Source organism: Fulmarus glacialis, unplaced genomic scaffold, assembly GCF_000690835.1.
Source record: "Fulmarus glacialis isolate BGI_N327 unplaced genomic scaffold, ASM69083v1 scaffold34048, whole genome shotgun sequence".
NCBI lineage: Eukaryota > Metazoa > Chordata > Aves > Procellariiformes > Procellariidae > Fulmarus > Fulmarus glacialis.
Window position 1 is genome coordinate 8,479 of NW_009226898.1, and position 20,172 is coordinate 28,650.

Below are 20,172 nucleotides of genomic sequence, written 5' to 3' on the forward strand. Positions count from 1 at the left end.
GCAATTGCACAGCAGGAATATAAGTAACAACAGTGTGAAACCAAAAGGCAAAACGCAGACGCTGCAGGCCATTAAATACAGCAGGCTAACTGCCTCTACTTCCCAAGAAGCAGAAAGGCTCATCAGCGAGTCTACTTCCCCATCTAGACAGCAGGTAACTGCCGTGGGAAACCACCCAGTGGCAAACCCTACAGTCCCTGGTAACAGCTGCTGCGCTCAAGAAGGAACTTTGATGGTAAGGTGAAAAAATGAGACATGCCCTTCTGGTCTCCTCCATCTGCGGAGAGAAAGAGTCAACACTAATGCAGACACAGCTTGCACATGCCTCTTAATAGAAGAGGGGTACAGATAAGCCCAAACATCTAAAATGTGCAGGCATAAGCATACCATTGATATTGTTATCTAGGAAGCAAAGGTTATAAGCTCCTTTCATAATTGCACAAAGAGTCCATCCCTTCCCTTTGGGGGCTGAGAGCTATGCAAAGACCGAGCAGAGCATTAACCAAATATTGTATTTCTGTGCCTTGTCATTTATGAAATCAGCTTGACACAAACATAACAGGAGGTGGCCTGTAGCTACCAGTGACTAAAATCGATGACTGAGAGACAGAAGGGCAGTGAAGGGAGGGCCATTTCTTTTTACTACTTCTGTTCCTCTGAAATTATGACTGTCACTTCTAAGAACTGATTACTTTTTCTGGTATCTCAATAATCTCCTTCTCTACATCTCTAGTCCAAGCCCATGTCAACTATTTCCAAAGCCAGGTATTCTTACTGTACAGAAAGTCACATACAGTATGAAAATGGTTGCTTATGCTTGCAACTGCTTTAAAAAAAAAAAACCTCTTGGTGAGGCATTTGGCAAGAGACAAAAAATGTAGTCACTAAATCAGATAGAAATAGGTAATTTCTAATGAGTCAGACACTAGTCAAATTATAAATACTAAACATTTATTATTTTTCTCATAGGAAGGTTGCAAGATTCAATTTTAAACAACAGGGCAAGATCTTTTGTTGCTGTTGGGATTTTGTTTGTTTCTTTTAAGGGGAAAGAAAGAAGAATGAGAAACTGGTGTAAAGATACTACCAGAAGCAGTGCAAATTTAGATTAATTTCTTTCTTACCTTTACCATCCCAGTGCTGAACAGCCAAGCTAAGCCCTTCCCAGTTAAATAAAGCCTACGTTAATATCATCCAGTTTCTTGTACATCACTGAACAGGAATCACCGCCCCCCCTTTTTCTTCCACCCTTCCCCCACAAGAACATACCCAGTATAGTGACAGCCTTGTATCGACAGTAAAGCCTGGAGAAAGCTAACATGGTGATGCTTCATAAAAATTCAACCTGAACAGAACGAAAATTAACAAAATTTAACCTTCATGATCAGCCGTGCACAGTGCAGAGATATCCAGTAATGCAGCTCACCAGCATTGATTTTCCAGCTTCCTGTCACAAATACATTTTACACATCCACAAAAAGACAAAAGAGGAAAATAATATAATCCAAGAACACTTTACTTTCAGTTTTAAACTAAGGAAGGCAAGCTTTTAAACAGGAATTACTGGAATCTTATGAAAGTCCGTCATTATATACCTGGGAATGGGAGGCAAGTCTTGCCTCATAACAATTGCTCACAATGGGCAAAAAAGATTCATTAAAACTACCAAAAGCCAACAGGACAGTCGACATCAGCAGCACCCGTCGCCTTCTGCACTGGCGCTGCTTACACAGATGTGCAGACTGAAGTTGGCACATGCAAAGTCCCATCATTTCTGTGATCTTGTCTCAAGCAGAAGACAGTCGCTGTGGCTTCTGGGCCCACGGCTTCCCTCGAGCAAATACATTAGAATGTGATGTTTGCAAGACCTGTTTGAAAAGAAAAGGGGATGGGGGGGAGAAACAAGTGTTTATTCTTATACTACCTGTACTTCACTACTATTAGGACAGTTAGATGCAGGAAGAAAGATGCTCTGAGAATTTTTTTTTTTTTTTTTTAACTTAAATGTAAAGGATTTAGTGGCAGGAAAGGAAATTAGGAAACATGTTGATTTGTACTTTTTTAACCCTTTTTTGATTGTGATACAGCAATTAATTTGAATAAGCCAATCTGAAGGACTACTGAAGTTATTCATGGCAGAAGGAACAACACAGAGGCTGCTGATGAACTAAGGATCTGCCCATGAAATTAAAAAGAGAAAGCTGGGGAAAGGACCATTAATGAGGGCAGTAAATCCACTCTGGTTAAAGAAAAACTGCTTTATATTAAGGCATATCCATGCATTAGACATTCGATTATCTCCTTTGGGATTTGTCTTTTTTGACTTCTAAGATACGCAGCGTCACTCAACCTCGGTACCCAAAATTGTCCAAAATACTTCTCTAATCACAGCAAAGAATAACGCTGGAGATGCCAGAAATACTGGCTACTATGAATAGGTGAACTTTTTGGCCTTAGCTCCTCTAGAAATAAGTTCTGTATTACGGGCATCGCTTTTTAGCTCTAAGAAATCAGACACCACGAGCTAGCATCTCTGTTACAGCAGCAGCAACAGGGTATTGAAGATCCAGCTTTACCAGCTGTATCAGATGCTTTGCTACTCATCTGGCTGAGATATATGCACAACTTCAGTAGAGATTCCCTCTACCCACATTTGCTAAGGCACAGCAAATAAAATTTGTTCTTGAATACTGCTTTGTAAGGAGCAAGGGAATGGCAGAGATGGAGAAGGAAAAAGATATAAACTGGCAGCCAGAGTAGTTTTCTGGGAAGACTGAAGTCCCTGAAATTACAGACAGAAGTAGAGATAAGCTGTGTCTGCAACAGAGTTGTCTTTCTAATTTGGACAAATAATGGCTATAGACAAGCATCCTTTACCCAAACCACAATTCTTTTGATTTTATTATTTCTTCAGCAGCAGCAACATACATAATGCTACATAAAGCATAAATCAAGTCTCTCTGTTTCAAAGAAATTCCAGTCTAGGAGAGACAGAATTTTAAGAACAAAAGGAACATTTAAAAGAGTTAACTTCAGAGGCAATTTTTTCCCCCAGGAGAAAGTAGCGTGGAAAACTTAAGTCTCGGATGTAAATGGGGGCAGTGCAGAAGAGGACTGGGCTAAGTAATACAAATTTATTTTTATGTTGTCAGGACACTGTGATTTCATATATCATGTGCCCATATGGCATTTTACACGCATAGGATTTGTAAACTTTCTAATTAGCACTGATAGTATAAAGCAGGCAGTTATTTAAAGTAACCCATACGGCATCTTTTGGTGTAAAAATTCTAACTCCCCTGTACTGGACAGGCTTCCTCTTGGGCAATTCAGATGCCAGTACAAACCCTCAAAGGGCTCTGGAGAAACAGTCATGACACACCACCTGGGAGGTGTTCACAGCCCCAACAATGACAGAGAAGCAGACCCCATTATCTATCATACATCTGGTGTGTATAGTCCCAGTCTTTCCACGTAAGATTTCAATGTGAAGGGTCACCTCCTAGATGTTGGAGAACATTACCCAGATTACTGCTGTCCTTTGAAGCCCAGCAGATGCAGTAGTGCTGCATTAGTTGTTCAAACAGTTCCTTTTCATCTAGGAACTCAAGTCCTTCTATTCTGTAGGAACAAAAGAAAAATTGTGATTCAAACTGGAGTCTCAGTATAGTTTTTAATGTACTCTTCCTCACTCCATAGAAGTGAAAACTATGGCAAATAAGGCAGTTACCTTTCTAGTAAATTAATACAGGTATTTGTCCATAACTAATCCTAGCCTTCATTGTCAATGTATGAAACAAGTGACCCGCAAGATGTTTTCAACTTCTCATCCTGGAATTTCATGTTCCAGGACTGATCTGTGTAACTTCTCACAAATACCCAGTATTTCTCTTCTAACCCCTTTTACTGCATGTATCTGGTCTTGCTGGATTTAAGTAGACACAGTAGTACAGCCTAATGGAAGGAAATTTATCTTTATCAAAGGATTACAGCAAACAGTTGAAGATAGTATTTTCTCCAGATAATCACAACAAGTCCGTATTATGTCTTGGAAGAGTGATGGGTACACCACTGCAGCTTCTAACAAGTCTCCCACATGAGCTCATGATGAAGCACAAACCAAATGGTACATACAAGATCTGAGGATTTTTTTCCTAAAATGGTTCCTACCTAGGAGTCTTAAAGGAAGATCTTTGAATGTCTTCCACCAAACAAATGGGAGAACTTCTCCCAAGCTGTGCTTGCTTTAAAAAGTTTAACCTGGCACATTCCTCTCTCTCACTCTAGATTACTTGAATATCAGAGTGCTTATTTTCCATGCTAAATATTTGTAAGGGCTGCTACTGAGGATCAAAAGAGGCTGAGGGGCAAAGTTCCTAAATACACTCACAGATGTGCAAGTGCTGCAGAAGAACACTTTTGTAAAGATTTCTATAAACAGAAAGCATTATTTGCCTCATTGATACTGAAGGACAGAGTTTACGTAACCTATTTCTTGGCATTTGGAACAAGTAGAGGGAGCTGAACAGATCTAAGGTAGTCAAAAATGCTGCAAAAAGAGTACAAGCTATGTCTCTCCACAAGTGCCATATGGTACAATCACACAGTCATCGTTCCTATTTAAACAACCTATGATTTTCAGTCTTACCTGTTCAGTTCCATGGTTTGAGAAATCCCCATGTGTGAATACTTATTTTGACAAAGGTAACTTGTTCGGCTAATTCAAACTATAGTTAATGAATGACTCATAGCAACTCACACTTCATATTATATACCTAAGGAGTTACTCATTAAAAACAGTTTCCCCCGTTTCAGCTTTTTCTTTAAATCCATGCAGATTACTGACTATTGTAACAGCCTTTCGTTATATCCTCTATGTACTAAGCACTGTCTACAGACCCAGAGGTCTAGCTCACGAACATGATAGGGATGGAAGATGCATCAATCTGTTGAGAGATAGTCAGACCACGCTGTTGGGCACACCTCTCCTCTCTCTCCCTCTTCACTTGCATAGTACAATAGGTCATAGCCCTAAATTACTGCCCTGCCTTGGCTCATTACCTAAATATGCTGCCAAGGAAGAAGGAAGGGAAGAACAGGACTGGCCATTTTCCACCCACTTGTAGTAAAAAAGCAAATGGATAAGTAATCTTATCTAGGCCTGTAAGACTGGAGCAAACACCTGGATGTCATCTCCCTTGGGGACATGAAAAGTAGCTGCCTGTTCTGAGTGTATTTCAGGACTCTGCTCCACCAATCTAGTGTTGTGGAGGCTGGATGTTCACAAGAAACATCTTAGGTACTGTAAAAACTCAACACGGCATTTCTGTAGCATCTTTCATCTGCAAATTTCTGTCATGAGATGCTTCATATTGCACCCAAATAAATCATCACCACTGCCAGTCTACTTCTGGCAGCAATAGCCCTCTGGATCATTAATGTTGCCCCAGGCATTATCCTTAAGGCTCTGCAGAGCTTCAGGCTCAGACACATTCTGTCTACCTAGCTAGCATCTGCACGCAGCCTCCTCTCTGTTATACTAGGGGAGCCCATACTACGGTATTGATGTGAACTACCTCAGAAATGGCATAGGAAGATGACTTTTGGCCGCAAGCAAACTATCAGTAATACCTTTTGACATCAGCCTGTGGCAAAAAGCTGTACACTTTCATCATATCAATGGCACGTGCAGTTTCCCAGCCATTTAACAGCAATCGCTCCCTCTGTAAAATAAACAAGCAGCACAGTTTTCAGAGGACTCGAGGAAAAATACCAGAGAACAGTTTTTCCCCTTAAGGATTTTGTAGGCCATCTGCTTGACCTGTTCTTTGAAGAGCTCTTAAGCATCTGCACAGAGAGGACAGTGGAATAGATGGAACTGTGCTCTGATCTACTGCAGTTTTTGTACAACTACCGAAACTAAGTGATATCGAGCAACCATGGCATTGATAACAGGGCACCACTGTACCATGGATAGGAAAGGGTTTCAGTAAGTAGCAGCTGCCCACCCCAAACCTGCTTTACCTCTGAGCCTTATAGTGAACACACAGAGGCAGAACTTGCAGACAGATTAATTAAGTTTAATATCAAACACACCCAGAGTTCTGTGCCCCTTTACCTGAGAGTCCAAGGATCTGCAAACTTCCACTCCAGCCAGGTTACACTGTCGTCTCTGCAAGTTCTCAATCATGATCTGTCCAAACCGGTCTGTCATATTCACCTCAGGTAGAGAATGAGACAAAAGTGTTCCCCCTTCCGAAAAGAATGTAATCGCAGTGAAAAGCAGTAACTTGGTTAAACTCTCGAATTGTCTATGTCATAAAATGTACAGGATAACATTAAAGTAAGTTTCACATATTCTTACACGGGGTCTCATTTCCCGCTGCCACAACCTCCTCAGCTACCTCATGTTTACCAGTTGAGTGCCAGTTTAATGGTGACAATGCTCCTGCCTTTGCAGGGACTCTGCACTGGGCACTGAAAACTGACTCTGCTTTAAGTTGTCAGCAACTTGGTTCAGCTCTCTAGCAGTAATTTACAGCTTGGAAGATCCTGTTACTAATTCCTGGAGCCACCTAGTTCCCCCGAGGCAGCATTTTACTTTCATACAGAGAAGTTAAGTTCATGCTGATGTGATTTTTTGCTCCACTTTGTCAAAGAACACAAAGAGGTAATTATGTAATGTTATACACTCATATCCAACATTCAGCGTCATTTCTTCTTCCTCTGTCTTATCTAAACCAATATTCTATGGTTTTCTCCACATATGGATTAAGCCTCTGTTCTTTTGGTTCAACATAGTCCAGCAATTGCCTTTCAGAATAGCTATATATTCTTTACAACGAGCTAACAGATCTACAAAATAAAACACATTACTAAAGAAATTCACCAGAAACTGCTGTCTATACAAAAGGATATGGCCCACTCTTATTTTACAAGCAGAACTCCCACTTTTGAGAGCAATTTTTATGTCAATAACGCAGGTCTAAAAATGCCATTTCTGTTTTACCTGCTCATAATTTATAAACATCGCCACTGGAAAAGTGCTTGCTGCCCACTTTAAAAGATTTGCAGATTGCTGCGGTGTCATGTAAACCAGTACACACTCCGCTACCAGAAGCGTTGGCAAACTTTAAAACAAAAAAACAAGAGAACTATTTCTAGCAAAAGAACAAGAAAAATTTATAGAATTATTAGCAAGCAAGTAATTTCATGTCCCCAAAAATTCTTAAAAGAGCTACCCTTTTTATGAACTAGACATTTAAGACTGAATAAAATCACTTCATCAAGTTGACTAGAACTGGGTTTTCTGGCAGTTGACAGGGGACTCCAATGGTTACAGAACAGAGATATTAGGAAACAACCTCCCCTAAGTCAGCCATACTATGAACACAGAAGAATGTGTATTCTGTAAGTCTCCTCTGAACTGTGACAGCATGAACTGAAGTCCATACTAAAATTGCAGAAGAATTGTACCCTATATATACAATCCGCAGTTTTTTAGAGATCAGTAAAATTAGGAATAAAATACAAATTGAAAAAAAATGTTTTCTCTTTAAAAAAAAAGTTCTAAGAAGAATTTTAATTAGGCAAATTTGTTCAGTATCTGTAAAACGAGCTTCACACATTATTATCTAACAAAATGCAATCTACAGTTTGGACGTTGCCTCTTCCCTCTCCATCCACAAAAAAACAAAACCAGACATCTACAAAAGTAATTTTCTTTAGAATTATGGAGTTTTCATTTAATTGCTAGAATGAAGAGGAAAAAGAAAAGTCACTAGAGGCAGGAGAAATTCCACAAGGAGCAGCAATGTAGGCAAGCAGGGCAAGATTTCAGAAGATGGAAGTGTAAAGATTTAAATGGTGATTTAATGCATTCTGCTTACCCATATGCTCTCTCCCACCCAGCCAGATAGCCGCTATTTATACATTTTATATTTGAAAGGTATGTCCATCATCCACTCTAAAAATTTAAATCCTGCCCCCTCCAGAAGCCTAACGCTTGAACAATAAAATCCCAAATATTAGCTTCCAGAGCTAAGTTCTCTCCATGGCAATCACTTTGTCAAAAGGTCTAGGGAACAATAGGGATTTTAAATGGAGGCAATAGAAAATAACTACAAAGATAAAACTCTGAAATAATTTAACATTGACAGAATTATTCTTCACTTTATCAACTAAGCTCCCAGAAATCTTGACTCATACAGCCATTACAATAGGGGTGGAAGATGTTCGCTGATCTAGGTGCTGCACATCAGTCAGCATTAAAACGAAATGCAACTGAACCAATTCTTAAAAAAAGATATTTTTGATACATCTCTAGTTTAGAGATTCCCCTTGAATAACTTATTAACTGATTCTATTAACTAAGTTTCAACCAAATTCAAGCAAGGGTTAAATTCACGAAGTGGAGGAAGAAAACTCGTATGAGCTCTGAGGCAGAAAATGGCTGCTGCGGGAACTCATCCCCTCCAGGGCAAGGGATGGGGGGGAAAGTGAGAAGGAATTACAGCTGCCTGGCCTGCAACAAGAGCTTTAACTTGTGCAAAAGGATCATATACCCCAAGAGAATCAACCACCAGAAACACATTCACAGAAAGCCAGACTTCATTCCCCGCAGCGTTTTAAGAACACAAAGCAACTAGTTCTGTAACGTTGGATCTTCTCAGGAAGGACGAAAATGCAGTTTGCAGAACAGACTACGAAAGGAACAACCTTGCTTCAGACTTGGAACTACCGAGCAGTCACGGCAATGCCAGCCTGCTCGGCTCAGTGAGGCTGCATGAGGTGTCTGAAAAATTCCTTCTGCTCAAAGGGCTCAGGCAAAGGTAACCATGGAAATAGCATAATGAGCACTGGATGCAGATGCTGTATGCCCAAGCCTGATTTTACTCTCACCAGTATGCTTCCACAAGTGCTAATCAAAAGAATAATTTAAAAAAAAAAAAATCTTACTGTATATCCAGGTCATGTTTCTTTAGCTTTTCCTCCAGATCTGATGAGAAACGGAGATCTGCTCCTACTATGGAATATCGACTGGAGTCTAGGCTGTGAGAATCTGCAAGTTTAAAATTTTGAGACTAATGGTTACAACTAAGAGGGATGCTGAAATTATAAATTAAAAAAAATACACAGGAACATATGAATTTGAAGTCAAAGTTTGATCTGTTATACCTAATAATTAACAGCAAACTCTTCTTTTTAAAACATTAATTTCCCTTATACCTGATTGTTGTGGTTTACAGATGGTGATATGTTAGCATCAGACTCTGCAACAAGCCTACTCTTTTACTCCACAGCCACTCTAATGCAGATAGGTTATCCCACCCGTTACCATGGTTTCAAGGAATGCAGAGAGAAGAAAAATGTGACGATTAAAGGCAGGGTTTTTTGTTTTGTTTGTAGAGTCTTTTTAGATGACCCAGCGTATGTACATAAGGAACTACATTAAAAAAAAGTACATCAATTTCTGAAAAACTAAGTTAAGAGTAACAATGTTCCAAATATTAACAATTGATATAGCTATATAAATTAACAATACATATAGCTATATAATATATACGGGTATCAGACAGATTTGGGGACCAAAAAAGTTATCATTTAGCCTTTTCGTCTGATGTAGCAATGGTATTTAAGTGTAGAGTCAAATTAGAAAAGGTATTCTGAGAAACAAATATTCACGCTGGGATACAACAGGCAGCAAGCTCCTGTAAATATTTTCCAACATGAAGGAGGAACTAATACTAAAGTCAAAAGACACTTTGCTATACTAGCAAAACTGTAAGGAAGCCAGCAGCAACATGAGCATCTTGCTATCAATAATTCTGACAACCAGTTGCAATCAATGCAACTATATGAGCCCAGTCCCCATAGAAAACATTTTACAAGTACAGTATCAAAACCACTTAAAGACTAAAGTTCTGCAGGAATATATCAGATTGCTCTTTCACACTTTAGCTTTACTAGGGTGAAGACATGAGGACAGAATAGCACGTAACTTTCCCCTCTAACCATATGAGTGCGACAGAGCAAGCAGTAAAATTAGTAAGTTAAACAGTGAAAAAACCCAGAGTGAGAGTCTTGTAATGGCCAGGCAATATCTGTCTCCAGCAGCAAGCTCTGGCACAGCTCCATTTGGGATCCTGCTGCAGACAGACACAGCTCCTGAATGGTAATACAGGAGCAGATGTCAAGAGCTAGGTGAAGAGAGAAAGAGAAGCCAAGTGGCTGAAACAACGGGATGAAAGGGGTTTTCCATTTCAGGAGAGGGGAAAAAAAAAAGGCAATTTATTAAATTAAGCAGTGCTTCAAACATTCTGGAAGATGTACTTCCATTTAGTTTTCAAGTGACCAACTGAAAATGGCACTAGCAAGTGACAATAGCTGTCTTTCCAGCAACATTTCTGAACAGATACAGAAACCAGAACAGTTCATGCAGAGAGTTACAAGGAAAAAAAGAAAAAAGAAGAAAAAAAAAAAAGTCGTGCGGCAAATGATTCAACATTTTGAGTCAAGGCTTTTTTCCATGTGCATGTTCTGTAATAGCTTTACTACTTCCCACATCTTTCTATTTAAGTTATTATATCAAGGCCATGATAATGGCATCAAAAAAAGCCACACAAAAAAACCCCACCACACAGAGGAATGTATTTATATACTGATTGGTTTGCTGTCCGGAGATACAGCACAGTAAGCGTCAGTCACCACAATTAGTAGGAAATTAATGCAATCTTCTTATCCAGCTTCATTGACTTGGACATACTGGTATGTTAATTATAACCAGAAATAAACTACAAGAATTTTTAAGTGATCTGGTATCAGAAGTAGTACAAACACTTCACCAGAGGTGAGAATAAATGCTCACACCATGTTGATTCAAGCATTTCTATCACTGAAGAGCAGGAAAGAACAAAACCTCTCAAATCTTACGTTAGAAAACTCTCCTTCCCAATGGTTCAAATTTCAGCAATCAAAATTACTAACGTTGTTTTTAATAAGCTTGTATACGCATGAACAAACCCCACAATTTCCGTTATGCCTTGACATGGTGGGAGAGGGGATGGACAAAGAAAGCAACCTGGGTGATCCTCAGAGCAGCCCAGCACAGCTGTTTTTGGAGATGTGGGTTGTGGACAAGTGAAAATAAACAGCCGTACAGCCATAGCCTGGTTATTCCAAGTTATCTACTAGAAAAAAAAACAAACACCAAACTAGAACAGATTTCTTTAAGGGTGATTTGGCTCCATGGAAATATTCTTTAAACCTTAAAGCCAAGTATACTTAATGCCTTAATACAGGACTCCTCGCAGCAGAAACTTTTAAAAGGCCATGAAAGCTGATGAGGAATGGACTGTCTTCCTCTCTTCAAAAGCCTTTTACTCCAAATGCAATCACTTTACTCCCATTTCCAGTATCCGGGCTGCCTAGTTCTCCTTCTTTGGTCCATTCAAACAGAATGTACTTGTTCCTCCACACATTTTCCTGCCAACCTCCCTCAACTCTCCATTGATAATTGGCAGACACAACCACAGATAGTACCGAGGCAGAGCTGCACACACATTATACACAAGCTGATACAATTGCTTAAAATTGTACATTTTAAACATATCTGAAAGCACCTCACTAAACATCTCCATAATTCATATATTTCAACATTTATGATCAATAGTTTTATCTTGAAGGAAATCTTAGGGAAAAATATGAAATTTACACTAATGAATTTTAAAATGCAAAAAGAGAGGCAAAAGGAAAAAAAGCAAGAGGAGTGAGTTTAAGCTAAGCCTCTTCCAAACTTCCTTGTAAGATTTTCTGCTAGCTTCCACCTTTGGCCTACACATGGCATTAAAAAATCCTTTTATATATAAAGTCAAAGGGATGAAGAGATCATACTTAACTAGGCAAACAACTTCAAAACTTTAAAATTGGACTGACAACTGCTCCATCACCTCACAGTTAGATAGCAGACACTCACTTATTGCAAGGCAATGGCAGCTGATGATAGCTGGAATTGCCATTGTTCCCAGCCTGGAGGCTAAAAGTCGAAGTACAGCCATAAACACCCCAGAACATAGTGTGCTGCTAGTTCATGGTCCGGCACCAATTTCTACTTTATTGCAGAGTTTGATGCTCTAAGTATGAAAATTTGCAAATATGCTGCCATCCTGACTGAGCAGCATTGGTGCAAATGTATTTTACAGTACCTGCCTATCTACAGAGCAGCTGAAAAAGAAAAAGCAAGTTTCACCTTGCTAGCACAGTCACATGGTCTCCACTGATTTCTTCTTATGAACAGGAAGTTTCTTTCAACTGAATCAATTTTTTTGGTGTTAAACACTCTTCCGAAGGTGTCTGCCACAGCGACCTCCCCACAGACAAGAGCCCTGCACGCTCCATCAGACCTCTGCCACTGCCAGGAGCGCTGCTGCCTTCCCTCCTGGCTGGGCCAGAGAACACTACCCACGCTGCACTAACACACAAGTCAGTAGCAATTTTCAAATAAATAGGGCCACCTTGTTGTGACTCAGGCCAGCTGTCCTAATGCTGGCTTAGCCAGCAACATTTGGTGGCTTAATCCATTGAAAAACCCATATTCCAAGCACTAATTCCCATCTAAAGGCCAGTATTTCATGTTGTTTTTTAGCAAAGTTGTTTGGTCATGATCTTCTTTTCTAGAGCACGGAGCTACCTTACGGTTTTCTTTGTGATGCTCACACTCAGCATATTCAGTTATGTACAAAGTTTCTCTCTTGTACTTGTCTGAAATGAAGATTTGAGTAATACCATATTCAGATTTCATTTGAGAAATACAAAGGAGGGGAAAGGGAAGGAGAGAAAAAAAAAAACAAGCCCCATCACTCCAGCCCACCCCATCTTCCCAACACAGACTCTCTCAGCCTAGATGCACGCTTCTGTTATCCATGCATAATGCAACAGAGAATGTTTTGCTCTGATCATACCACTTGTATGTATATTATCCATGACTTTCGGCACAGAAGTAACAATGCAAGTGGTTCGAATTTAGACATCATTACAGTAACTGAATGGTAGCAGGAGTTGTTTATAGTTGCCTTTTGACCTCACTGCAATAAAATTTTTCTTCACAGAAACATGCTACCAGCAAGTAAATGCTCTGTTTTATGGTGGCCCTCAGGCACTCACCCACTACCTTAATCCTTCTGCTGAAGCAGCATTACAGAATCACAGGTGCACGAAGCGGAGTGTTTCCTCTGTTACAAGAATTCAGAGTTTTCTTTTCTTACTCTCTTCTTAGATTAGTGAAACAATTTCCTGGAGGTTTTCCAAGAGGCAGCATGCAGGATACTATTGACTCAAACTGATTTCATTAGGATTTTCATCCTAAGGTATCTTTGGCAGCTTTACAAACAACCAGCCCATACAACCTATTCTGCAGGCTCACAGGCATGACACAGTATTGGTTTCACTCAGGTTGTTTATACCTACAACATCAGAACAGGGTACATGTCAAAACACAAAGAAATTTAGTTTGTCTCGCAAGCACAGGATCCTCCCCAACGCAAGGCATGCAAGTCACCAAGACAGCAACAACCCTGACGTCTGCGTTGGGTCACAAGCAAGTTTGGAAATGTAGGAAAAAGAAAGTTAAAACAAGCAACTCCCAAAGCTGGACTAGACAGGGCCAGAAAGCATATGAGTGGCACTGAAATGTAATCGTTCACTGAAGCGTAATTTGCACTGGCAAGGTAGCAAAGGTGGAGTACTAACTTCCCAACACCAGCAACTGCATCATAAACCAGACAGCGACACTGAACTTTGAAAACAATTTAACCTGATATTGCCACAGCAATGTCAAATTACTGCACAAATTCACTGCTTTCCCCTGGAGATCTAACATTCCCTAGGAAACGGCAGAGCTGTTCAATGACAAGTGTCATCTTGCTGCATTCAAGGGCAGAGGCCACAAATATCTATACTTGAATTGCAAGCCATGCTGTCCTTGCTTTGTCTAAAGGGCAAGGAGAAAGCAGATGTTGCCCTGATGCCAATGAAGTGGTCTATTAGCACTAGCTTCATGAAATGAAAACATATAGTGTGAGAAGAAAAGCAGTAAGAGAACAAGTCATGTCAATCAATATTACAACAACTCAAAAACCAAATTCCAAAGCATCTAAACAAATTATTCCTGGTATATGTGAGACAGCAGTGTGGAACTGATGGGGGGGGGTGACGGGACAGAATGGGACAACCTCCCTCCCCAAGATTCTAAAATCTTGGTCCATAGCCCCACCCCAAAAACCACATAAATGAGTAACATTTCCCTACCTGGAAATGCTGCTTCATGCTGCCCCACTACAATCCCTATGACAGGTGGTATTCCCAGAACATTGCATTAGTCTAACAGCTGTATCAGGTCAGACCAAAGGTCCCCCTAGTATGGTATCCTGCCTCTCACAGATGCCAACAGCAGCTACCTAGGGAAAAGACAAAAAGAGGGCAAACATGTACTACTAATACTGGCATCTATGTTGTTTTCTATCTTTTTTCTAAGAATGCTTAGATTTGATTTGGATTTCTGGACCATCACTAAGCCAATGTTTTCATGTATCTATTTATTATAATATCCAGATCTTGTACGCAGGCAGCAATAATCAGCCAGCAGCCTATCATTTACATGTGAGGCACAAACTACTTTTTCCACCCATGTGCATCACTTTATATTAATCCGCATTGAATTTATCACCAAGTCACTAATTTCACAAGATTCTTCTCAGTTCTTTACCACTCTGAAGAGTTTGGACTTGCCAACAAGCTGCCACTTACTAGTCACTCTATTTTCCCAATCATTTCTTAGTGTTGAACAACAATGTATCACTGAGCACAGATTTCCATCTCCCTCCATAATGAAAATCGACAACATATGCCTACCCTCCATCCCCAGCTCTTTATCCATATGAGAACCATTCCTTCCCCCCACAACAACTGTGCAATTTCTTCGGCAAACTTTGGTGAGGGACACTGTCAAAACACATTTTTTAAATTCAAGCACTGTATTAATTGGATGTCCTTTTCCAATGTGTCTGTTGGCTCCTACAGAGAACTCCAATAGGTTTGTGAGGCATAACTTACCTTTACAAAAGCCATGTTGACTCTTTCTCAACACATTATATTATTCCTGTGTTCCACTAAGTCTGTCTGTTAGAGTTTCTACTAATTTGTCCAGTAGAGACATCAGTCCTACTGGCTTGTAGTTCCCTGGATTTCTCCTGGAGCCCATTTGAGTCACAGCCGCCACCTTCGAGTTCTCAGGTACTAAGACAGTTTTGAAATGAGAGGGTATATACCAGTTAGTAGCTGAGCGAATTCATTGCCAAGTTCCTTTAGATCTGTAAGAAATCTCTATTCATCTGACTGTTTGATTTGTCTACTTAGGCCACAGCCTCCTCTGGCAGCACTTCCACATGAAGCAGTGCCATTAATATGTCCTTAAACGAGAGCTCCCACGTGGATTTCACTCAAACTGAAAACATTATTCAAGGGAACACAGGTTTTTCTCCACAAGTAGAGGTTTTCGAATTACAATCCTGACACAAACATGAGGCTATAAGCCAAGACAGTACAACCACACACCACCACCCGAATCTAATATCCTCTTAATACTAAAATGTAACAAATGGCACTGGCTCCTGAGAATAGACTTTGCAGGCTGTATTTCTTCTGTGAAGACTTTGCTAAATGTAAAGACTTGTGCTCTTAATGAGACAGAAAGAAGATAAAGGAAAACACTCAACAGATATTTAAATCCAGTATACATGACTATCAGTGGCATTTTTCCTTTTCTGTGACAGAAAAGAAAACATAACTTAAGCTATATATCAGAGAAAAAGAAAAAACCCAAAACTTTCTGGCAGAATAAAACCACTTCAAGAGAAGACATTTCTAACATGACACAGAACAAATCGGCAGGAGTCTGTAAGAGAAGAAAAAAGCCTCTTTTCCCTCCCAATTCTCTGTCGAAACAGCATTTCAAACATTAAAAGCCTGCCCACATAGCAGAACAAAATGATCAGAAAAGTTTTAAAAGTGCTGCAGTACATTGCTGAGTTATTTTTAAGATGACTCACCTATTAGAAGAGAGTCCCCTGAATGGGATTCCATAATTGGTTTTGACAGGGGAGGTTTTGATCTGTGGGAAGAAGGAAGAAGCATCTCTGAGCAGTTAAGCTTGTTTAACAGTGTGCTTACAATTTTTTTTTTTTTGAACATATATATATATGTGTGTGTGTTAAAAAGACAAGAGAATACCTCTGCCCTCTACTGGAAATAGAAACGTTCGCAAGTTAGACTTCATAATAAGTTGCAGTTGAGTTTTATACCAAATGACTCTTAAGTTTTGAGGTAATATTTCAAGAGAAATCCAGACAAGACACTCTCTTCAAGTATCCTCCATAAGCCTTAATGTATTCATTCAAACAGAATATTCACGTATAGTACCAGCTATTCTACCTCTCTAACTGAACATGCAAGTCTGGGAATTTACTACTGTCTTCAATAGTAAGAGAATACGACTTAATCGCCTCTAATCATCGTGAGGCTTCTCCTGCCCATTATATTTTACATAATTAAAGTCTGCTTTAAAGTCTAAAGCTTCCACAACTCCTGCAATTTGGAATAGTGGTTGCACAGTCACATGTACGACTTGCCTGCATAATGAAACCTTTATTCTAAATCCTAGAGCATGAGAGTTTCTTGAAGAGAGATGAAATAATTGTAGCTTGCAATTCATGACATTTTGCTGAATTACATTCAGTTTCACATAGCTAAACATAAGTGTTATACTTACTTGATATTATGTATTTTTCTTGCAACTATCATTGGAAAATCCACTTCAAAATATTTTCTAGGGAGAAGATTTTCATCCTGAGAATTGGAGTAAGACTCTAGGATTAGGGACATTCAAGTTTTACATGCACATGGCAAGAAGATATTACCTTAAGTCCTAAACAGTTTTGTCTTAGTTTACACTGGCATTTGTAACAGTAGTATAACTTAATGCCCACAGCTCAAAAAAAACCCAAAACAACAAAAGCTGAGAGACATTTAGACTGTCCTCTAAATTATTTAACATTTTATGTAATGCAGCAATCCTAGACACTAGATCACTGAAACGTATATTATCAGGATTTAGAAGAGCACAGCAACAGGAAACTATTACGACATTTACCATGCATCTTCAGTATATTCTTCTAAGAAAGGAATCAGGAACATTTTGCACAGGTTTACACAGAAAGTGACCACATTCCACAATTTGTCCTCAAACCAATAGCCAGACTACAAGCGCATCTGTATTCCTCTACTACAAAAAAGGCGAAAATCTCTTCATTTCATGTTGTCACTGTCTGACACCCTGATAGATAAGCTGTACCAAGTTTCTCCCTATGCAGCAATCCTTTTGTGATGGATAGGTGCTGCTAGTTCTAGCTTGTCAACCTCATGAATTTCTGAACAGTAGATTAAATCAGTAGTCAGAACACTGAAGCACTCGGTTAACTGGGTCCCATCTTCTGTACGTTAATTATACCACACCTGCTCTTTACAAGGAAAAAGAATTGGAATTACAGGCCCCAGATTAGCTTTTAAAATCAGTTACAGGAAAGTTAATAAAAATGTGTATTGACATAGTTTTCATAGGAATGCAGGTAAGAAAAAAGCTTCACATCTCAGAAAAAATTCATTATTTTTTCCCTTCCACTGACTGAAACACAATGAATTGTGATCAAGCAAAATGCGACTGGCCTCCTTGGGCTTTCTTCCAGAAACCAAATTTACAAATGTAAATGCTAATGAGAAGACAAGATGACTTAGAGGTGTGTTCACTCAGAATGATACTATCATATAACAACTGAATAATCTGAATTTTTGTGAATTACATACATGCATACAAACAGACATAAATATTTACATATACAAACTCACATTTATATAAATAATTCAGAAACATGTATATAGAGCCTGTACAATCCTGTACTTTGGTACCCTATTCCTGTTCTAATACAGGATAAAAAAAGCAAAACCTTAAGACTTGAAGAGCACAGCAAAATGTGGAGTTCAAGCTCCATTCCTGAAAGTCCACTAGAGGTCAGCTCCGTGTCACACGCTTTTTGGTAAAAGCCAGTGAAACCCGCAGCCGCTCCTGTGCACTGAGGTTTAAAGATACCTAAACTAATGCTAAGCAAGCTGAGAACTGAGGCAGACCAGCCAGGGCAGTCAGCTTTGCTGCACACCTCCACGTTGTACTACAGAATGCAGCACCAAAAAGCCCTCACAGAAGAGTGCTTCAAATGTTCACACAAATCTTTGTCTTCAGCCAAGTTCGTTACTCTCAGCTATCATTACCTTCAATCTCCAGAACAGGGTATCCATGCCAGCACCAAGATTAACAATTTGACAGTTGCATTCTGTCTTCTTTAGAAAAGCTTTAATCAGATAACTGACTCCATGAACACGAGCATAATAGCCTGTTAGCAACAACAACAAAAAAGGTTATTTTTAATTATTATTTTCATAAAATACTTGATGTTTAATACCCAATAACATTTTTAGGTGACTTTGTAAACTCTTTGTCTATTTAAAAAATGGTGTTTCTTAGGAAGACTAATGCACTCTTTTTAAGATACTTGAGGGGTTTTGGTTTTTTTTATTACTAAGAAAATCTGACACACAAATAAAAGAGGATTCCTTGGGTAAATAAAAGTTTTAGTCAAATTTCACCACAAACTGAGCTGAATTAATTCTAGCCGGTATGCACACTTTTGCAGAGACCAGAGCTGACATACCCTGCTGTCCTGGGTCAAATCAACATTTCTGATTGCTTTGTAGAGATTACTGCATGCTGAGACACACAGAGACATTCCATTTAGAATACAGAAAGCAAAGGATAAGAGTTTTGATTTAAAGAGTAATATTTAAAAGATCAGATACAGTATGGAATTATTACTGTGAAGAAAACTTGTCTCATTCTTTTACATATTTCCTACACTCCATAGTACCCAGTATATGGAGGTTTTGTCAGGTGCTCTTCAAGACCAGCTAAGAACACATTTGCACTGTCTTCATTCAAGTTCACATGCCAACTTGCCTCTATTGATTTCAGGTGCTTTTCTCTCTTTGGCTTGTCTCACAAAATACTGTATGTAAGGGTCCTTCCAGTAGCCAACACTTACAGCAAACCTGTCCAGCAGAGGGAAAAAAATAAGAGAATTATTAAATAAGGTCACCAAGATTTGCTGTGAAAGATACACAGGCTGAAAAGGTCACCCTCTGACCTGGGTGTGTCAGGTCACACAACCTGAGAAGGTTTAAAAACCCTGTTGAATGCGCGGAACTATTTCAATTAAAAAGTTATAGAAAGTCTAGTAAAAAATTTTGGCTCTTGCCATATTAAACCATCTTTTTAATGGTCTCTGCACTATTTGATTAACTTCTGAAAGCAAAGACCCTAAACTCAAATCTTTCCTCCTTGAGGACCCAGCAAACAGAGGAATTGTCTGTCCAAAATTCCTCAGACTGCACACAAAGCAGGCTTTACTTCTACACATCATTATGCTATGAGCTGTTTACACTTACTCCAGAGCTTCTACATATCATTTTAACACAGACAACAGTGCTATTCTATTCTAATAGAACTTACCAGTTTTACAACCGATTTGAAAAGGTAAACTCTCAAAACCAAACCCAACTACCCAACAATTTGCTGCTACACCAATAACAAAGGATAGAATAAAAAGCCAGTGATAAGAGAAGTTAAATTCATGCCCATGCACAACAGGGCAACAAAACTCATCACCCTCCCAGCACCCATCCTCCAGAAGAGATGAAGTAAAGAATTCTGAGAAATATCAAATGTTTTTTTCCCGAGACATCAAACATCACTGAAATTTCAGATCCCCACCGTAAGTATAACTCTATCACTGCATGCTGTTTTATAAACAAACTCTAAGTAGAAAATTGGGCAGGTGTTTAATAACAGGACCAGGAAAGTTTATGGCAAAGCTGAGGGCTAAAGCTGCCGGTCCAAGTGAAAAGCACCTCAGAGCAAACACCCACCCTTTCCAAGGGGAACGCTGACCAGGTTTTGAAGTTTATTCTCCCATATGCAGCTTAGCTTGCTATACAGCTCCGTGTTTCCCCGGC

At 39.3% G+C, this 20,172-nt stretch overlaps 1 protein-coding gene across 1 annotated transcript; it reads right to left on the bottom strand.

Moving 5' to 3' along the window:
• Positions 1-1,445: 1,445 nt before the first annotated feature.
• LCMT1 (leucine carboxyl methyltransferase 1) lies at positions 1,446-19,209 on the bottom strand (the record flags this gene model as incomplete). Its single annotated transcript, XM_009582959.1, has 10 exons — positions 1,446-1,868; positions 3,524-3,621; positions 5,632-5,723; positions 6,119-6,220; positions 7,010-7,130; positions 8,959-9,061; positions 16,104-16,165; positions 16,823-16,899; positions 18,376-18,497; positions 19,118-19,209. Coding segments are annotated over 10 exons (892 nt in total), but the record flags the coding sequence as incomplete, so codon positions are not given.
• Between the last annotated feature and the right edge of the window lie 963 nt (positions 19,210-20,172).